Source organism: Lissotriton vulgaris, chromosome 5 (genome assembly GCF_964263255.1).
Source record: "Lissotriton vulgaris chromosome 5, aLisVul1.2, whole genome shotgun sequence".
Taxonomy (NCBI): domain Eukaryota; kingdom Metazoa; phylum Chordata; class Amphibia; order Caudata; family Salamandridae; genus Lissotriton; species Lissotriton vulgaris.
Window position 1 is genome coordinate 1,475,777,367 of NC_141693.1, and position 17,193 is coordinate 1,475,794,559.

At 44.4% G+C, this 17,193-nt stretch overlaps 1 protein-coding gene across 5 annotated transcripts in view; it reads left to right on the forward strand.

Moving 5' to 3' along the window:
- The window catches only part of LEMD1 (LEM domain containing 1), a 492,643-nt gene that overhangs the window by 282,670 nt on the left and 192,780 nt on the right, over window positions 1-17,193 (forward strand). For all 5 annotated transcript variants that reach the window (XM_086923443.1, XM_086923442.1, XM_086923440.1 and 2 more), the window contains exon 3: window positions 2,342-2,464. In XM_086923443.1, the coding sequence (XP_086779569.1) occupies window positions 2,342-2,464 (123 nt within the window). The remainder of the gene's footprint in view (window positions 1-2,341; window positions 2,465-17,193) is intronic.

Consider the following 17,193-nt stretch of genomic DNA (forward strand, 5'->3'; position numbering starts at 1 on the left):
GCTTCATCCTGGACTCCTCCCTCACGATGACCATGCAAATGAACGCAGTCTCCTCATCCTGCTTCAACACCCTGCGCATGCTCCGGAAGATCTTCCGATGGATCCCCACAGAAACCAGGAAGATGGTCACCCAGGCCCTCGTCACCAGCCGCCTGGACTGCGGGAACACCCTCTATGCTGGAACCACAGCCAAACTCCAGAAAAGACTCCAGCGCATTCAGAACGCCTCAGCACGACTCATCCTGGACATCCCTCGCCGCAGCCACATCTCTGCCCACCTGAAAGACTTGCACTGGCTCCCCGTTAACAAAAGGATCACGTGCAGACTTCTCACCCACGCACACAAGGCACTCCACGACACGGGCCCGAAGTACCTTAACAGCCGCCTCACTTTCTACACACCCACCGGCCAGCTCCGATCCGCCAGTCTCGCCCTCTCCTCTGTCCCACGAATTAGGAAATCCACCGTCAGAGGAAGATCCTTCTCCTACCTGGCAGCCAAGACATGGAACTCCCTCCCCACCCACCTACGGCTGACCCTGGATATCACCTCTCCTTCAGGAAACAACTCAAGACCAGGCTGTTCGAGCAGTAGTAACCCCCCCCCCCCTCCCCCCCCCCCCCCCTAGCGCCTACTCAGCGCCTTGAGACCATCAGTGGTGAGTAGCGCGCTATACAAATTCCGTGATTGATTGTATGGTCACAGGAAAAGATTTTGCTATACGCGGATGACATCCTCCTGTATGTTACCCACCCAACCGCTTCGATTCCACTGCTATTTACCCTACTGGGCCGATATGGCTCCTATTCAGGGTACACGATAAACTGGCACAAGTCAATTTTGTATAGCCCTAGAGAGGGGGAGGTTTGGCCCCCCTTACCCGGCGCTCTTCGGGTCACGGATGAAGGGTTTACATATCTGGGATATACGTGACAAAGGATAAAACTATCTCCTATCAGAGAAACATTCAGCGAGTACTCACGAATTTCGTTAATGACGCAGCTAGATGGAAGACACTCCCCCTCACGATTTAGGCTGTGCTGCAATGTTCAAAATGATAACGCTACTGCAGTTTCTTAATGCCTTACAGAATGAATATTTCCAGACAGGTTTTTAAAGATCTAAACGCCAAACTCCGATCTTTGCTTTGGCTGGGGAAGCAATCCAGGATAGCCATAGAGACTTTGCAGAGGAATCAGTACAATGGGGCTATCTCGTTACCAAATATTGAAGCGTACTATTGGGCAGAACACTTATCGCCGATAAATGACTGGCTTCATGCCTCGTCTTATCACCCCACGTATAGACTGGAGAGAGGGACGATGGCGCAACGCACCTGCTTGCATTACATCTATGGGGGTAGAGGAAAAGAGAAGCTGCTATCAGCAACACAGGTTACAGTAGCGATGTGGGTGAGAGCGACCAAGGCGTTTGGTTGGACACACAAACCAACAAAACAAACCCCAAAATTGCACTACGCATGCCTAAGGGAGCTGCATGAGTTGAGAGGGTTTAAAAGGTGGGATGACATTGGCATCTTCGTACTGGGGGACTTGCTGAAAAGGGGGGAGCTGAAGTCCTTCCAGATGCTAAGGGTGGAACACTGACTGCATCAGTCCCAATACCTGCAATATGCTCAGCTGCGTGACGCCTGTAGGGCGTAGGAGGCATTAGTGTCCCCTACCTGATTATGCCCCCGCATGAGGGTCGTCTACTGCAGTATCACGTCCCCAATAAATTATTCTCTCTGACCTATTAAACTTTGATTAACAATATGCTCAATAGACTGGTAAAATTGAGAGAAGCATGGGAACTGGAGAACGGATTCATGTGACATGCTTGTTATGTTTATGCACTTTGAAAAAAAGCAAATACATTTTTTTAAAAATACTGGATAACTGTAGTTACAGGTAAGTAACTTGTTTTCTTCTCTCTAGTCTCCATTGATACAGCACACAGTCGACTGTTTCTTTCTCTACATTAGAGCCAAGGAAGTAGTTTTGGCATCTTGTGTTTTTTTCAGCAAGGAAAGGGGAGCTACACTGGTTCAGATTCGTTGTGTATTATGTGCTGCCTCCCAAAGATTTTGTGGACCAAGTTTGGGCACTTTGAAGAAGATAGACCCAAACTAACTGAACTAATAAGTAGTAAATATTTGTGTTTTTTCAAGTATGTAAATATAGAGGATATGCAACTGCTAGAAACATGTCAGGTGGAATAAAATGTTCCTCAGAGCACCAGAAAATTGGTAGTTTTTACATTGTAAATAAACGTAGATTTCTCTTTTTTTTACGTGTGTCCATTTCATTTAACATGCATTACTTATTTGTTGTCCTTTAGCCACCACACGCTCTGTATATGAGAAGAAGCTCAAACAGCTGCTGGATCAGGGTCCACCAGTGCCACAGACAAGGCAGAATGGAAACGGAGACATGGAGCAGTATTCGGACAGTGAAGAGGAAGGTAGAAACTCTAGTTTGCTGCAATAAATAATTCGTTTATTCCTATATTGATAATATGACCACATGGTGACAAATCATTTAATCAAAACTGTAACATGAGTCAGCAGTTTCTTTGTATATAATGGGTGTTAGAAACGTGCAAACTACAGAGGCGTTCTCTGCATATTTACACGTTTCCCCTTTTCTTTTGATTCTTGTAAAACATGTTACTCCCAAAAACTCACTTGGTTACCCAAGTAACCAGCAATTCTGCAGACCTAGTTTCTAATATGGTTCGGTCGAACCTGCCTGACAGCACAAGCTGCCTGGTTGCAAAAGGTCTGTTAGCTTACCATCTTGCAGTGGGCATAAAGCTCACACATTACTTATCATAGGTTGGGTTTATTTTCAGTTATTTTTTTGATTCTTCGATTGCTTGACTTGTCCATCTTGTGACTGTCTCTTCCCTGACCATAGCCTTTTACTTGCGCCCTTCATCTAGTCACTTTCAAGGACTACCTTTTTAGGTCTCGCCTGGCGTTAGCAGCGCGCCTTTGGGAATCGCTTACTCAGAATTATGCAGGTTTTTTGCCTGCTGGATATTGGAAACAGTTTAAAACCGCTTCATCGCAAGAAAATTCAGGAAATGGCAGCGACTCACACCTTTAATAAAATCTTGTTTTGAAAGATACCGAGAGAATATGAATCAACAATAAGAGAAAAACAAGCACAATGTGTTATTATACCCCTTTGGTTTTGAAGCTTTTATAACATTAAAAAGAAGGAACTTGAGGTTTAAAGGATTTTTTATATGCATGAATTGAGCAGAGAAATCACCGGTCGTCTCTCTGCTTCAGTGGCCTACATAAACCATTTACTTTCCCCTCTGACTGTGTCCAAATCTGCATGTATAATTGTGCGATTCCTACTGCACTACGCACATCCACAGATCGCTCTTTTTTCAATCTCTTCAAAATAAATCGACGTTGGCATTATTGTTGGAAGCTATTAAAATGGGGTGGTGATAATTAACAACACCAATAAGAAGTTTGAAATCCATTCCTTCCATTCAGAGGTTTACAGGCCACGGACCCAACTATGTTTTAATCATTCCAGTGAAATGAAATATTATAGAATTATAAAATATTAAACGTTTTATAAGGCCTGTGAGTAAGAGCGTTGTAGCTTGGAGAGGAGGGTGGTTTGAATATTGGAGAGTGTCTTTTTCCGTAAATGTTCTGTTCTCTTCCCTTCCGGGGACCAGTAGGGCCCAATCAGGGGAAGCCGCCCTTTCCAAATGCAGAACAGGCCCATCTGAGTCCCAACCGCAGCGTAGATTTGAGGTGTGTGACGCAGATATATCTTGCAAGGCGTTCAGAAAAGTACAAATAGAAAGTAACTCAACACGCCCGCTCTTACTTTTCATGACACAAAGACTTTTTATTTCCATTTGTTTGTAATGTGTGATGTTTGTACTAAAAGCCCTGTTTAAATACATCTCTCACCGTGCGTGAGAGTACAAGCTGGTTGCCAAAAGAAAACGATGGAAAATAAAACAAGCATTAAAAATGCAATAGGTCTCCCCTTTAAGTTAAAGCCATTTGCTTTGCTATACAATACCATTAGCAAAGCAAATGGCTTTAACTTAATCAAAGGCGAGACCTATTGCCTTTTTAAAGCTTGTTCTTTTTGCTTAAGCACTACGCGAGTGCATGCGTTTTCCAGCTGTTGCACTCATGTGCTTCTCTACCCACCTCGCGCCTCCAGTTGTGCTCTGTCCAAGTGATTCTCTCCCCCACCACGTACCCTGTGCAGCACTCTTACCTCTGGGCTTCTGTGATGTTCTCTCCTCCTTCTTATGCTTTCCCCCTGCCCTTGTGTGCTACTTTGATCTTTTCTTTCCCCTTTCGCTCCTCTATTCCCACCCACAAACCTAGAGTGCTTTTTTTATTTGTATTTTTTTAAAGGAAACTTTTGCACTACAATTCTTTTATGTACTGTTTCAAGTAATGTCTGCCATCTTGGATCGTGAGTAAAATATTTGAAGCAGATGGCACACACGTCAATTCCACTTGTTGTGATGCATGTGTGTCAGTGGAATGAATCGACTGCCTGTGTGATTTAAAAAAAAATATATATATATATTTGAACTATGCCTTGCAACGTTCTCATGTTAAACAGCACCAACAAAACCAATTAACAGAGCCAATGGATCTCAAAGGCTAGACCTATTGACTGTGCCAATGCTTGTTTTTTATTTTGTTTTTAAATATATTTTTGTTGAATTGGGGAATATCTGGAGAATTTTAAAACTGTCACATTAGCTCATCAAGTTATTTAGGTGATGTGTTCTGTTTTCCTGCTTATCAGTTAAGTTGAAGCTCTGCTCTGCGTTTAGTTTCTGCATCAGTATTTATAAACCTTACAATATCGTCATCAGTCGTATGTAAAAGCAACTTTTTCTTTTTAATAAGGCATGCATGTAGGTATACATAAAACTATAAAATAAAAAATGGGGCAAATATACATGACGCATCATTGCTGCCCATATTTGTAATTGATGTGATTTTAAAAATGAAAAAAATTAGTTTTTCCATGGACGTACAACCACTTGGAGGTAAAACATCACTGTTAGGCAGCCAAGGAAAACTATAGTCGAAGAGTGGAGAACAATCCGTTATCTCCTGGTTTTTTCCACTGCTGTACAGATCGTGAACACTAGTCTTAGTCCAATTTCATCTTTTATTTTTTTCTTTAGAAGTAGTCTTCTGCAGTTATTCCCTTAATTCAACATTTTTGATGTCGGTTTTCAGTTTGAAGTATTTTATTGGAAATAAAGGTTATCTTTTTGTGAGTTGGTCTGTTTAAATACCTTCTCAGGTTGAGTGAGTTCTATGGGGAAACTGAACAAAAGCATACTGACATGAAATGTATGCCCTGTACCAATGACAGACCAACCACTACTACTGTGGTGGTGACTGCTCTGACCACATTATCAGTCACTTGAGTTGCCGGTCATCGAAGTTCGTGGTTTGCCACAGTGGAGGTCAGGTACAGCAATGCCATTTTGGTTCCTCACTAGGCATAGTAATCGAGTCTGAGAACTGACTGCCTGTAGTGGTTTTAATGAGGATTCTGTCCTTGGGGAGTCTACCTCAGCCAAGTGACACCTTCACAATATTTCCTTGTAACATTTTTCTGATACATTTGTAATCAGAAGATTGACCAAGCAAAAGCACCCCTGCTGTCGCCTGCAGTAATGGACTACATGTTAACTTGTAGATGTGAACAAAATCAGAGATGCATGATCAAAGAAGCTTGCACATCTTTCAATGGATCTTTGAGAATCCAGCTAAGGGAAACCCCTAATAGAAACCTCCTATTGCTTTCCAAGTCCGCATCAAACTAGTGCACCAAATGGCTTTGGGACTTGAGCAATGGGATGCTAGAGACGTTTAGGAGAGAACCGACTTTAAGATCCTTTGGATGTGGACCTGCTTGGTTAATACCTGTATTGTCTGCTACTGAAATTTGTGAGCTGGCATCTGAGCTTCAAGGCCTTGGCCACGGGTACTTTCCTTCAAAACTAGATTAAAATACAGCATTATGCCCCCTCGGCCCCCATCCATTCTTCTTTATCCAAAGGATCCTCATTGTGTGGAAGATCTGCTCTCAAATATTCATTACAACACAAGTATGGTTTCCCAAGATTGGTTTTCCTCTTCGGGGGTGGATGATGCTTATGTGCTATCTATTCTTCCTTTAACTTTCTTCTCCGAAGTGCAGAAGGACTTCCACGTAATTAGATTCTACTGGGTCAGCTGAGCTGGAGTGTATGGCTGGCTTTGGGATCTGGTAAAGAACTGATCAACCAGTCTTGTGCTCTAGTAACCAACATTCCTGCTTGTCATCCTTGGAAATCTGATGTTGCTGGGGATGAGATGTGATTCTCATTTCTCCCTCTCCTTGCTTCCTAATAAACGTTTTAACTGACCTTTTCTTCAAAGGCTTGTCGTGCAGGGCCACCAGTCTACCACTCTGCTTTTCTAGTACACCACCCCCTTTGGAATGAAGTCCTCAACCTCTTTGTTCCTCCATTTGGAATCTGTTCTCCATCCTGGACTCCTGGACAAGAGTTGTTTAATCTGATCTGTCCCTAAGGCACATCTCCCTGAAACTGGTTGTTTCTTTTCCTCCTCTCTTGCTGACAGGTTTCTGAAATCCGGGCATTCTGTGTCAGATTTCCACTACTGAGCAGAAACCAAAAATGGCCAGATAGTGAGTCTTAGTCAATTCTGTTTCATCTTCCATGGGAGTTGTCAGATATGTCCAGGAAAGATGACTATACCAGACCGTTGAAACACCACCATCCGCTCATTTCCTTTTGTGAGCTCCTAAGATCACATTCCAGATGCAGGCTACCACTCTGAGTTGGAGAGGTCATGACCTTGGCAAGTGTTGATTCCTCTTTGTTTGGAGCCTAACTTCCCGGTGTGGAAAGGTAATGGCTTTAGACTGTTTTGTGCTGGCCCCAGGCTGGAGGGCATCCTCTAGGCAGTGAACTGTTCCCTTTCGTCCATCGTTGTAAACTTCTCTATGAAGTAGGTGGATCATATTGTGCCAAGGCTCACTGGTGAACTTTGAACATCCATGCAATGAATGCTTCCTGGTGCTGACTTTAGATTTTTTTCTGATCTCAATCCTGAGAAACGTACATTTTACGATGTTGTTAAAGACCAAGAGGGGGATCTTGAAGATGCCACACATTCACTTGTATGATCCTCTTTGTCTTTTTGTGCTTGGTGGTATTCTGTGTTGGTACTCTAAGAAACTTCATACATTTTACTGGCACTTGCTAGAACTCGAAGATTATTTTGTTTCTTGTCTCTCTGGACTTTTTTGACCTTACAGCCTCTTCTTTCTGTGCTCCCTTCTAGGCTCCTAGTACAAATCGGTATGGCTCTCCCTCTGCTCCCTTACTACTTAGAGAATCAGACTCTAGTGTGGTGCTTTATGCATACACAAACTATTATTAGAACCACATTCTTTTTGCCCCAAATACGACTAAGGAACTATTTGCGATCTATGAGTCCTTAGCATATGCTGATGCCTTTACACCTAAAGTCCAGCCTTCTCAACAATTCTGCATGGAACTGGCAGACTTCTATCTCAATAATGTCTCTCTGCTGAAGTCATATTTTTTTACCTTTGTCCTTTCTCCGTCTCACTCTCATTTAATCTGTGCTCCCCTAAAATCCTGTTAAACGTTTGATCTGATACCACTGGAGAAAGTTCGAACTAAACTTTTGTTCGTCTGGCTCCTTTCTTGACCCCTTATCTGCCAAGTATTTTGAAGTTGATTGCACAATCTATCTCCCATTAATTACCTCAATATGAAATGAGTTGCTGGAAACTGATTCAGTCCTGTCATTTTGCAAGACCGCATTGGTAAATTCACTTCTGAAAAAGCCTTCCCTGGATGTAGCCGTTTTCATTAACTACTGCACTACTTCTCTCCTTCTGGTCGTGGCTAACATCCTGGAAAGCTGGGCAAACTCTCCCAGCACATACTAGATTCTCGTGGATCAGTGGCACTAATTCTCTCAGATGGATCTGCACCTTTTGACTCAGTTTCAACATTTTGCTGGAGCGACTCTTCCTGGCAAGTCTGCAAGAAACAGTTTTGAACTGGTTCAGGTCCTTCTTGGACTCCAGGTCACAAGCAATCCTACATGGCCTGTATCGCTCAACATTCAAATAGGCAATCATGTTCAGTGCCCCAGGGGTCTGCTCTTTTCCCAACTTTATTCATTCGCAGTGTGACCCCCCTTAAGCACATCTCTTTACACCATTTCTCAAACTAGAAGACTAAGTGAAATTTCAGGATCATTTTAAATCCAGCATGGTGGCCGTAGAAGACTGTTTGGTAATTCCTATACCTGGTGTTCCTTTGTCCCAGTTCAAAGGTTCACAATCTGGGAGTCACTTTTGACATAAATCTCTTTCGAAGTGCACATACAGAAGCTTGTTTCAACCTGTTTTCTGGTCCTGAAGTAGCTCAAAAAGATATTACTCTTATCCCTTTGGAGTATAGGCACTGGCTGATCCAGTCAATGGTGACAAGTAGACTGGACTACTGCAGCGCCCTATATGGCGGTTTCCCTCTCTACTTGACCGCAAGTTGTAGATTATTCAAAACGCAATAATCTGTTTATTGCTGACTATTCCTAAATTTGCTAGCATTTCTTCACATCTGGGGTCACTCCACTGGCTTCCTATACTGCAATGCAGCCTCTTAAAGCTCTTGGCTTCTGCCACAAGGCTGTGCACTCTACTTCTCATAAGAAAAAATCCTTTCACTGTTTTTCAGGGTATATTCCGGCCAGATCTCTACACTCTTCGGCCTTCTATTGGGTTGTGGTCCTAGGTGCTTGAAGGAATGGCTGGGTGGTTGTGTGTTCCCTCTGGCCAGAGCCTGGAACACCTTGCCTCTGAACATGCGTTCAGGACCTAATTTACTTAGAGTTACTATAGCCCTGAGAACTTATGTTTCAATTGCTTTAAACTTTTATTTTCTTCTTATTACAGTTTGATTGATTTTTGGTTTTGTAAAGGCTGCAATCAGTCAACCTGGTATCTGCACAGGACATAGGAACCCTATTGCCGATGGAAGCTTGAGTAAACCGGTTATGGCCAGTGCATTTTTATAATTCTAACGAACATCCAAAATTAAAGATTGCTTTTGGCATGGTTTACTAGAATGAGTCTGTGGTGCTTTAGTTTATTCACAGTTTGGGTGAAATGTGCTCTCGAATATTAGTTTTGGATTGTCATCTGTGACAGCCAGTACGGCGATTTCGGTGCTGTGGTGTCAGCGTAATCTTGATTGGGAGATGCTCGGGACGTTGTTGGCTTTGATGAAGTTTGCTAGCTGGGTGCTGACTGCATTTTTGATGCCTTTGACTGCGAATGGGAGCAGGGAGATGGGCCTGAAGTTCTTGAGGTCTGTCCGGTCTGCAGAGGGTTTCTTGAGGAGGGGGTTGACTTCTGTGTTTCCAGTCCTCGGGGAATGTGGCAGTTTCTAGGAAGCAATTGATCATTCAGCGTAGTTTGGGTGCGATGGGCTTGGCAGCTTTGTGGAAGATGTGGGGTGGGCAGGTGTCTGAGTTTGCCCCAGAATAAATTTTCATCATGGTCTTTAAGATGTCTTCGGTCGTGAGTGTGGTTAACGTGAGCAGGATCTGTTGGGTGACGTCTTCGGGGGTAGGAGCTGGAGCGGTGCAGAGGTCTTGGTTGTCGAAGTTGTCAAGGATTGCCTTAATCTGGAGGTAAAAGAAGGTGCTTAGTCAGTTGCAGAGGACTTGGGAGGGTGGAACGTCTGTTTCGATGCCAGGTTTGGTGAATTCCTTGGAGAGGAGTTCTTTGGAGATGTGGGCGTTGGTGACGATTCTGTCTTACCACTGATTATGTAGTCAAGCAGTTGTCACCAATAAGGATAACTATGTAGTTTCCTCCTTAAATCCTACAAGCCTAAGACATGGAAGACCTTCTGCAAAGGAGGGACAGATGGTGGACTTTCATTCTTGTGTCTTTTGTTCAGTTTATTGTAGACTACCACTGATCAAGTGGCTGAAAATTTCAGCTATGACCCACTCGGCCATAGCTTCCTAGTATTTCACACCATCACCTACTGGCTCATGATCCAGCACTGGTATAGGACCTTAAACTTGAAGGCCTACAAAAAGGCTAGGTTTTCAAGCTGTACACCTTATACACTGACCTGTATAAAGGCTGATCTGATCGTGGGCACTACCATTGACTGTGCCCCACTGACAGTGCTATTGCATTACATTAAACACATCCAAGAGCTAGTCAAGCGGCTGATGGGAGTGGTGCTCCTGATGCCCCAAAACAGCTAGCATGCTGCTAGATAAGGTGACCCCCTTTATGGGAGCTGAAAAATGCTGCCTCCTATTGAGCGCAGGCTAAAAACTATGCAGAACTTCTAGAACCTCAAGCCCGTCTACAAGATATCTGGGAACGCTTTGTCTTATACCTTGGTTCGCAAACTGACTGACTAATGATTTATAATGCTATCCACTAATGGTGCTGCACCTGCCGCATGATAATCACTACCCACACCTATCACTAGGTTGCCTGTACTGTTGTCTCCTGCTCAAATGTACTACTGTCCCTTGTTTACCACTTTTTAGTGGAGAGTAGGACTCTGCTCATTTAGTATTGTCTAGAGCAGACACGTTAAGGACTTTAATATATGGCTTTTTGGGTATTGGTTGGAAGTCAAATGCTAATAGTATTTAAAAAAAATTCCTAAATGCTGGATATTGCATTTTCCGGAGCATTTGCGGTATGTACAGCAAACCTGATGCACCTGCAGTTGACTGATAGGACTCTGGTCCTAGATACGGACACACCATGTAAAAGCATAAGAAAATGTTAAAGCCCTTCCCGAATATCTCTGGAATGAGAGCATGCTGTAGATGAATAACCCAACATTGTTGATTTACAGAATGTTTCAGATTTAAGTGGCAGACCTATGTTTTGCTTGTTTCGTATACTAGACCGAAGTTGACTAATTGCTTGTGCTTCACTAAGATGTCCACTTGGCCCTAAAAGATAGTTTAGATGCACACTGCAAGAAAGTAAGTCCCATATCGGCTAAGACACTTGAGACCTCCAGGAATTCTTTTTTTTATTAGGAACTTGTAACCAATAACAAACGTGGCAATCCATAGCTCCTATGTGACATCATATCCAAGGAGAAAAGGACAGAAGCCAAGAACAAAGCCATGTTTGCATTTGTCACTCGAGGATTTGTCACAAGATTGCCGCCTACTTACCCTCCGGGATTTCTGTTTTCTCTCAAATTGTCTTTTTTTTAGTGAATCAGTGCCTTGGCTAATGGTTTGAGCAACAGGGTAGGCATGGGACTCTGTTTTGGCAATCTTGTTTACACCTTGGTTTTGCTGGCTCAGGAAAGTGTATTTGGTTGAATGGTTGTGCGTTATGTCAAGTTACTTGCACAAAAGAGATGTAGTATACTGCACATGTAATTCCAAATTCTTCATCCAGTTTGAAAGTCAAAGCAAAAAGTAGTAGTGTTATTAGTAGTGGTTAACGGCACTGAAATGAGTTATGTGGACCTACAGATATGTAGAGCTTGCATGTACTTTGTTGCTTTCTTTCCTCTACATTCTTCTGCTTCTCAGTTCTCTGCAACTTAAATATAAACCGCTGCTAATGAAACATTTGTAATACTCTCACCGGCTCTCCTCATAGGACCACTCTTAGTTTGGTTGTTGACCCGTCACAAGTTCAAAGGCGTTCTCAGTGGAAGTGGACAGACTAGGATTTCACCCTCCTCTTGAAGTCACCCTCTCCTATAAATCTTTTACACTGCGCAAAACAGGGATACTTAATTTATTTTCAGCAGCATCTTCAGCAAAAGGATTTCATAGGGGATGGCTCTTCCTTCCCAACTGAATTCTTTGGAGCAGGATTTATTCCAAACGTACACTATTACTCTTTTATTTCTCAATCTTCAGTTTGAGTTGCCCACCAAAGCGTTGGGAGACCTAAGAAACAAAACTTGAATTTGACTTTTCAAGAGACGGCTCCAGTGGCGCTACTGTATTCTTCCCCAGCAAGACGCGTCTAAGACTAAAGACTGTTTTTGTTGTTGTTTTTTAAAACTTTTTATTAAACGTGCGTCTGGTTCAATATACCATATTACAATAGCAATGGTTGATTTTGCCAATTTGTCATCATACTTCACATTTCGTCAACATATGGATGTTTGAGAATAAGCAACAAGACTAGTAGAGGTTCTGCTATTAACACCCCCGTCAACCACCCCCCTTAGCGATCCGGTGTCCCCCTCTACTCTTACCACTGTTGCCACACTTTATCCCACTTTTTGGAACAGCCCCTGCTCTCATATATTCTTTTCAGCAGCGCAGCACCAGTCCTTATCCCTCTTCCTTTGTGTCACTGTCTCCGGTTAAATGTGTCCCCACCCCCTCCCCTCCCCAGGCCATGGTTCTTTTGGCCACCACTGCGGTTACTAGCAGCCACCTTTTTTTTATATTTAGGCCATGTCTGTTCCCCAGATGAACATAGCACATGCCACCTGGCATCCATAGGAACTTCTTGCCCTATAACCTCCGACATTATCTGCGTCACCTTCCTCCAATACCGCTGTATTGGTTGCCCCGCTCCCGCCACCCAGCTGACCCGCCCTCCCGGCTCCTCTCTAATGACGCCCCCAGAGCGACCGCGCAGCAGACGCGCGCAGCGGGAGCACCGACTGAGCGCCGAAGGTGCGCCAAAGGTAAGCCCGTCTGCGCCCGTCCGCGCCTGGACCGTGCCCAGTGCCAGGACCCCTGGCCCCCGCAGACTCCAGCCCACCCGCCGTACCTACGACGCCACCGAACTCTACGCACTCCATGCCGGCCGAACCCCGGGTTGCTACCGAGCCACCCCGAGACGCACCCACGGACCCTTCTGCTGCCACTCCTGCAAGTTCGCCTGCATCCGGACCTGCACTACTCCAGCAACGGAAGGCACTAGTGAGGCCAATTTGAATGGAGTATATCAGGGAAAGGTTTCAAGCAGTTATTTTATTGTGGGATATGCGGTATCTTGAAGTAGCTTGTGTTTTGTGGCAATTTATATTATCTGTGAATAAAGTTTTTGTAAAGATGTGAGTATCTTGCTGTAATGTGTGTCTGGGGACAACTTACATTATCCAGTATTGGGGTATCTTTCATAGATTCACATGCCTGAATCATTCCCCGTTGCCGAGGCGGGAGTCCCACAGTAAATTGCAAAAGTAGTTCCATAAGTAAATATTAGTAGTAGGCTGAAAGAAAAAAGCCTAGGCCTAAATCTTAGTAGCCTATCTACATCATTATAGGAAAAAGAACCAAAACTTGGTTCCAACCAATCCGCTATCAGCACTCTCTAGGACACTCTCAGCCGAGGCAATTCTCCTCAGATTTCACTGCATGTCGTGTGGAACGGAGTCTCCCTGAGTGCCACTCAGTTCTTCTACTTTTTCTTCAGAATGTCTGACAGCAATGCTCTTTTCAAGCCCTGCAAGACCTGTGATAAGAAGAGGGTCCATGTGGATGACCAACATAAGGACTGCATTTATTGCCTATATTACCCAAGGATGAGGCAGAAAATTGCAAAATCTGCCGTACCTTCCCTACCAAGACCCTTAGGGATAGAGAGGCAAGACTGCTCTTGTGGCTCAAATCTTCTTCGGCTGAAGAGGATGACAGCTTCTACTTCTAACAAAAGAGCCAGATCCCATGACAGCTCTTCAAGGGAGGGAAGAAAACACCTTAAATCTTCCCATGATGTTTCTGACCCTTCACAGAGGTCACCAAAACTCTCCTCTGGGTCAACGCAGTCTCCATCATCCACAGCAGGCAAAGAAACAAAAACGGCATCTACTTCAAAAACTAAGTAAAAGCCATATTAAATCTGCCACAGTGACTACATAGTCGACGATCTCTGTGACTTCTTCTTCTGCCTCTTCATCTACGGCTACTGTCTTAAAAACGACCATTAAATCACCTATTTTGTCTACAAAAATCTCTATCTCTACCAAGAAACCAGTTCTTGAGGAGTCGTCGACTAGAAAAACAAAATCGCCGTCGACTGCGAGCCCATCGACAGTACCGTCGACGAAGTCTCCATCGTCGACGAAGTCTCCATCGTCGACGAAGATATTATCGTCGATGAAAGCCGCGGCCCCGTCGACGAGGACGACCACTCCGACGACAACCTTGAAGACAGCGAGCTCATCTATGACGATCCCGTCGACGAAGAGCCCATTAATGGGGTTTACCTATTCAATTTACAGTTTCTGCTGGGTTAGCTCTACCTGCACAGTCATCTGGTCTTTACCAACTTAAAACTTTTCAGAGACAGCAAGATTACAGCAAAATCTCACCACTTATGCCTTGACATCTCCTTGACTCTTACTTTGAAGATGAGGACTATGAGGATGAAGATGATGAAGGACCCTTTGGTATAGCTCACCATCCTTCTGAATTAAACATCAAGTGTCAAGATGACGATGATGACTACCAAGATCTTTACCAGGAAGACATTAGGGTTCCACATCATAGATTCCATCGTAGGGAAGTACGCCAGAGGGAAATAAGTCCCCTCCCTCCAACGCTCATTCAAGATCTACAGGCCATGCTGGCAGATTACCGACAGAGGTTTCTCCACAACAGGCAGTCACAGAAAACCCACCCATGCCAGAGATGGTTCCTGTGCCAATTATTCAGCCTGAGCTCCTGTTACACCAGCCCCTCCTTCAGGTCAAGCTGAACAGGTGCAAGATGACACTACCTCCTCCGAAGATGAGGTTGAACAGGGCGAATTACCTGAAAACACTAATTTTCTAGATCCCTGGGATGACTTTGTAATTCCGATGCCTTCTCTGCCGCTTCCTCTTCCTCTGCCTTCTGATTCTCCCCCTGAGGACATCGGGGGCTTTCATAATTTAATGCAACGGGCTGCAGCTAGATTTCAACTGCCAGTTATTCGAACATGGTTTGCCATAGAGAAGGTTCCATCAGCTCAGACAGGAACACGTTTCTATTCTCGTTTCTTCCTGATCAAAACCAATCGGGGGAATGGCGATTGATTCTAGACCTCCGCAAGCTTAACAAATTCCTCAAGAAACAAAGTTTCCGAATGGTCACACTTGCTGAGATTTTAAGTTGTTTAAACAAAGGAGATTTTATGGCTTCTCTGGCCATGGAAGATGCATATTTCCACATACCTATCCACCCCAAACATCGCAAATACCTTCACTTTACAGTGGCTGGCGCCCACTATCAGTTCAAGATGCTCCAGTTTTGGACTAAAAATGGCACCAAGAATCTTCACAAAGTTCTGGGCACCAGTGGCAGCAGCATTGAGAACTCTAGGAATACAAGTATTCCCTTATCCAGGAGACTGGCTGCTCAAAGGTCCTTCAGAACACAAAACCAAGGTTGCCACAACAGAATGTATACATCTCTTCTTTTCTCTGGGGCTGACCCTCAACGAGAGCAAATCAGTTACGTCCTCCAAGTCATGCCTTTTTTTCGGAGCAAGGTTAGGCACGGTCCAGTGCTAAGCATTTTTGTCAAACGACCGCCAGCTGCGTCTTCAAAAGTTGGCAACATTAATTTCAAGAAGGTCAGTTTCAGTCTGAATGCTTGCTTCACTCCTCGGAATGTGCTCTTCAGCGATACATCTCATAACCTTGTCAGGGCTCAAAATGAGACCTCTTCAGGAGGAGCTGCACCTTCAAGGGCAACAAGCCATTGGTTCGGTTGACGATACTATCAAGTTCACACAGGGCATAATAAATTCTCTGGTGGTCACAAACAGAGAACTTAACCCAGGGCTTCGCTTTCCTATAGACCATTCCGGACTTCGTTTTAATGATCAATGCCTCCATGGAAGGATGGGGAGGTCATCTGCAGGATTTGCAGATTCAAGGAAGATGGTCTCAAGTACAAAGACAACAGCATATCAACAGACTGGAGCTCCACACCATATTTCTATCTCTCCAAGCGTTCCTTTCAAGGATTGCGGGTTTCTCAGTGCTAGTACGTACCTACAATACCACCAGCATGTTTATCAGCAAACAAGGAGGAAAAGAAATCAGCTATGCTCTTGCAGGAGGCTCAGGAATTGTGGGAGTGGATCACACTCACAAGATAACACTGACAGCCGAACATGTCAGGGGTCTCCACAATACCCCGGTGGACATGCTGAGCAGGTCAAAGTCGGACTGTCACGAGCGGGAGCTAGAGCAGGAGCAGGCGAACAGTGTTCCAGGCTTGGGGCAAACCTGCACTGGACCTATTCGCAACGAGGGAGAGCAAAAAATGCTGATACTATGCCAGCAGGTTCCCTCAACAGGGATCAAGAGGGAATGCCATGTCCAAGCGATGGTCAGGGATTTGTGCGTACGCTTTTCCCCCAATAGCATTGATTCCGAAGGTGCTCTACAAGCTGAAGCTGGAGGATTGCCGTTTAATACTGATTGCACCTCGTTGGCCAAGGCAATATTGGTCCCAGGAACAACTCTGATTGTCTCAAGACAAGACCATTCGCCTTCTTCCAAAGCCTACAATGTTATCGAGGGACAGAGGAGAAGTAATTCATCCGGATCCACAGTTCCTGCACTTGCACGCATAGCTTCTGATTTCTCAGAGTTCAAGGACCTAAAGATTTCACAGGACTCATGAGATTTTGGCCAAATCTCGAGCCCAAAGCACACTCAAGCCTCAAATGGAAGCAATTTTGGTACTGGTGTGAGGCAAATAATATTCACCCAATTCAAGCTCCTGCAGAACAAATACTCCTGTATCTGCTTTCTCTTGCCAAGTCTGGTCTTACTTTTTCATCAGTCAAAGTACATCTTGCTGCTCTTTCCAGATTCAGGAAATGCGCATCACTTCCTTCTCATTGCTCATCTTCACTTGTCAAACAATTCATGAAAGGACTTTTCCGAGCCTTCCCTCCAGTGGCGAGCACCCCCTCCAGAGTGGGAACTCAACACCGTGCTAGCACAGTTAATGAAGCGTCCGTTTGAACCGATCTATAAAGCTGATCTCAAATTCCTCACTTGGAAGATCGCCCTTTTACTGGCTCTTACCTCTGCAAGAATGGTTCTTGAAATCCAAGCTTTCACTATCACGGAACCCTTAT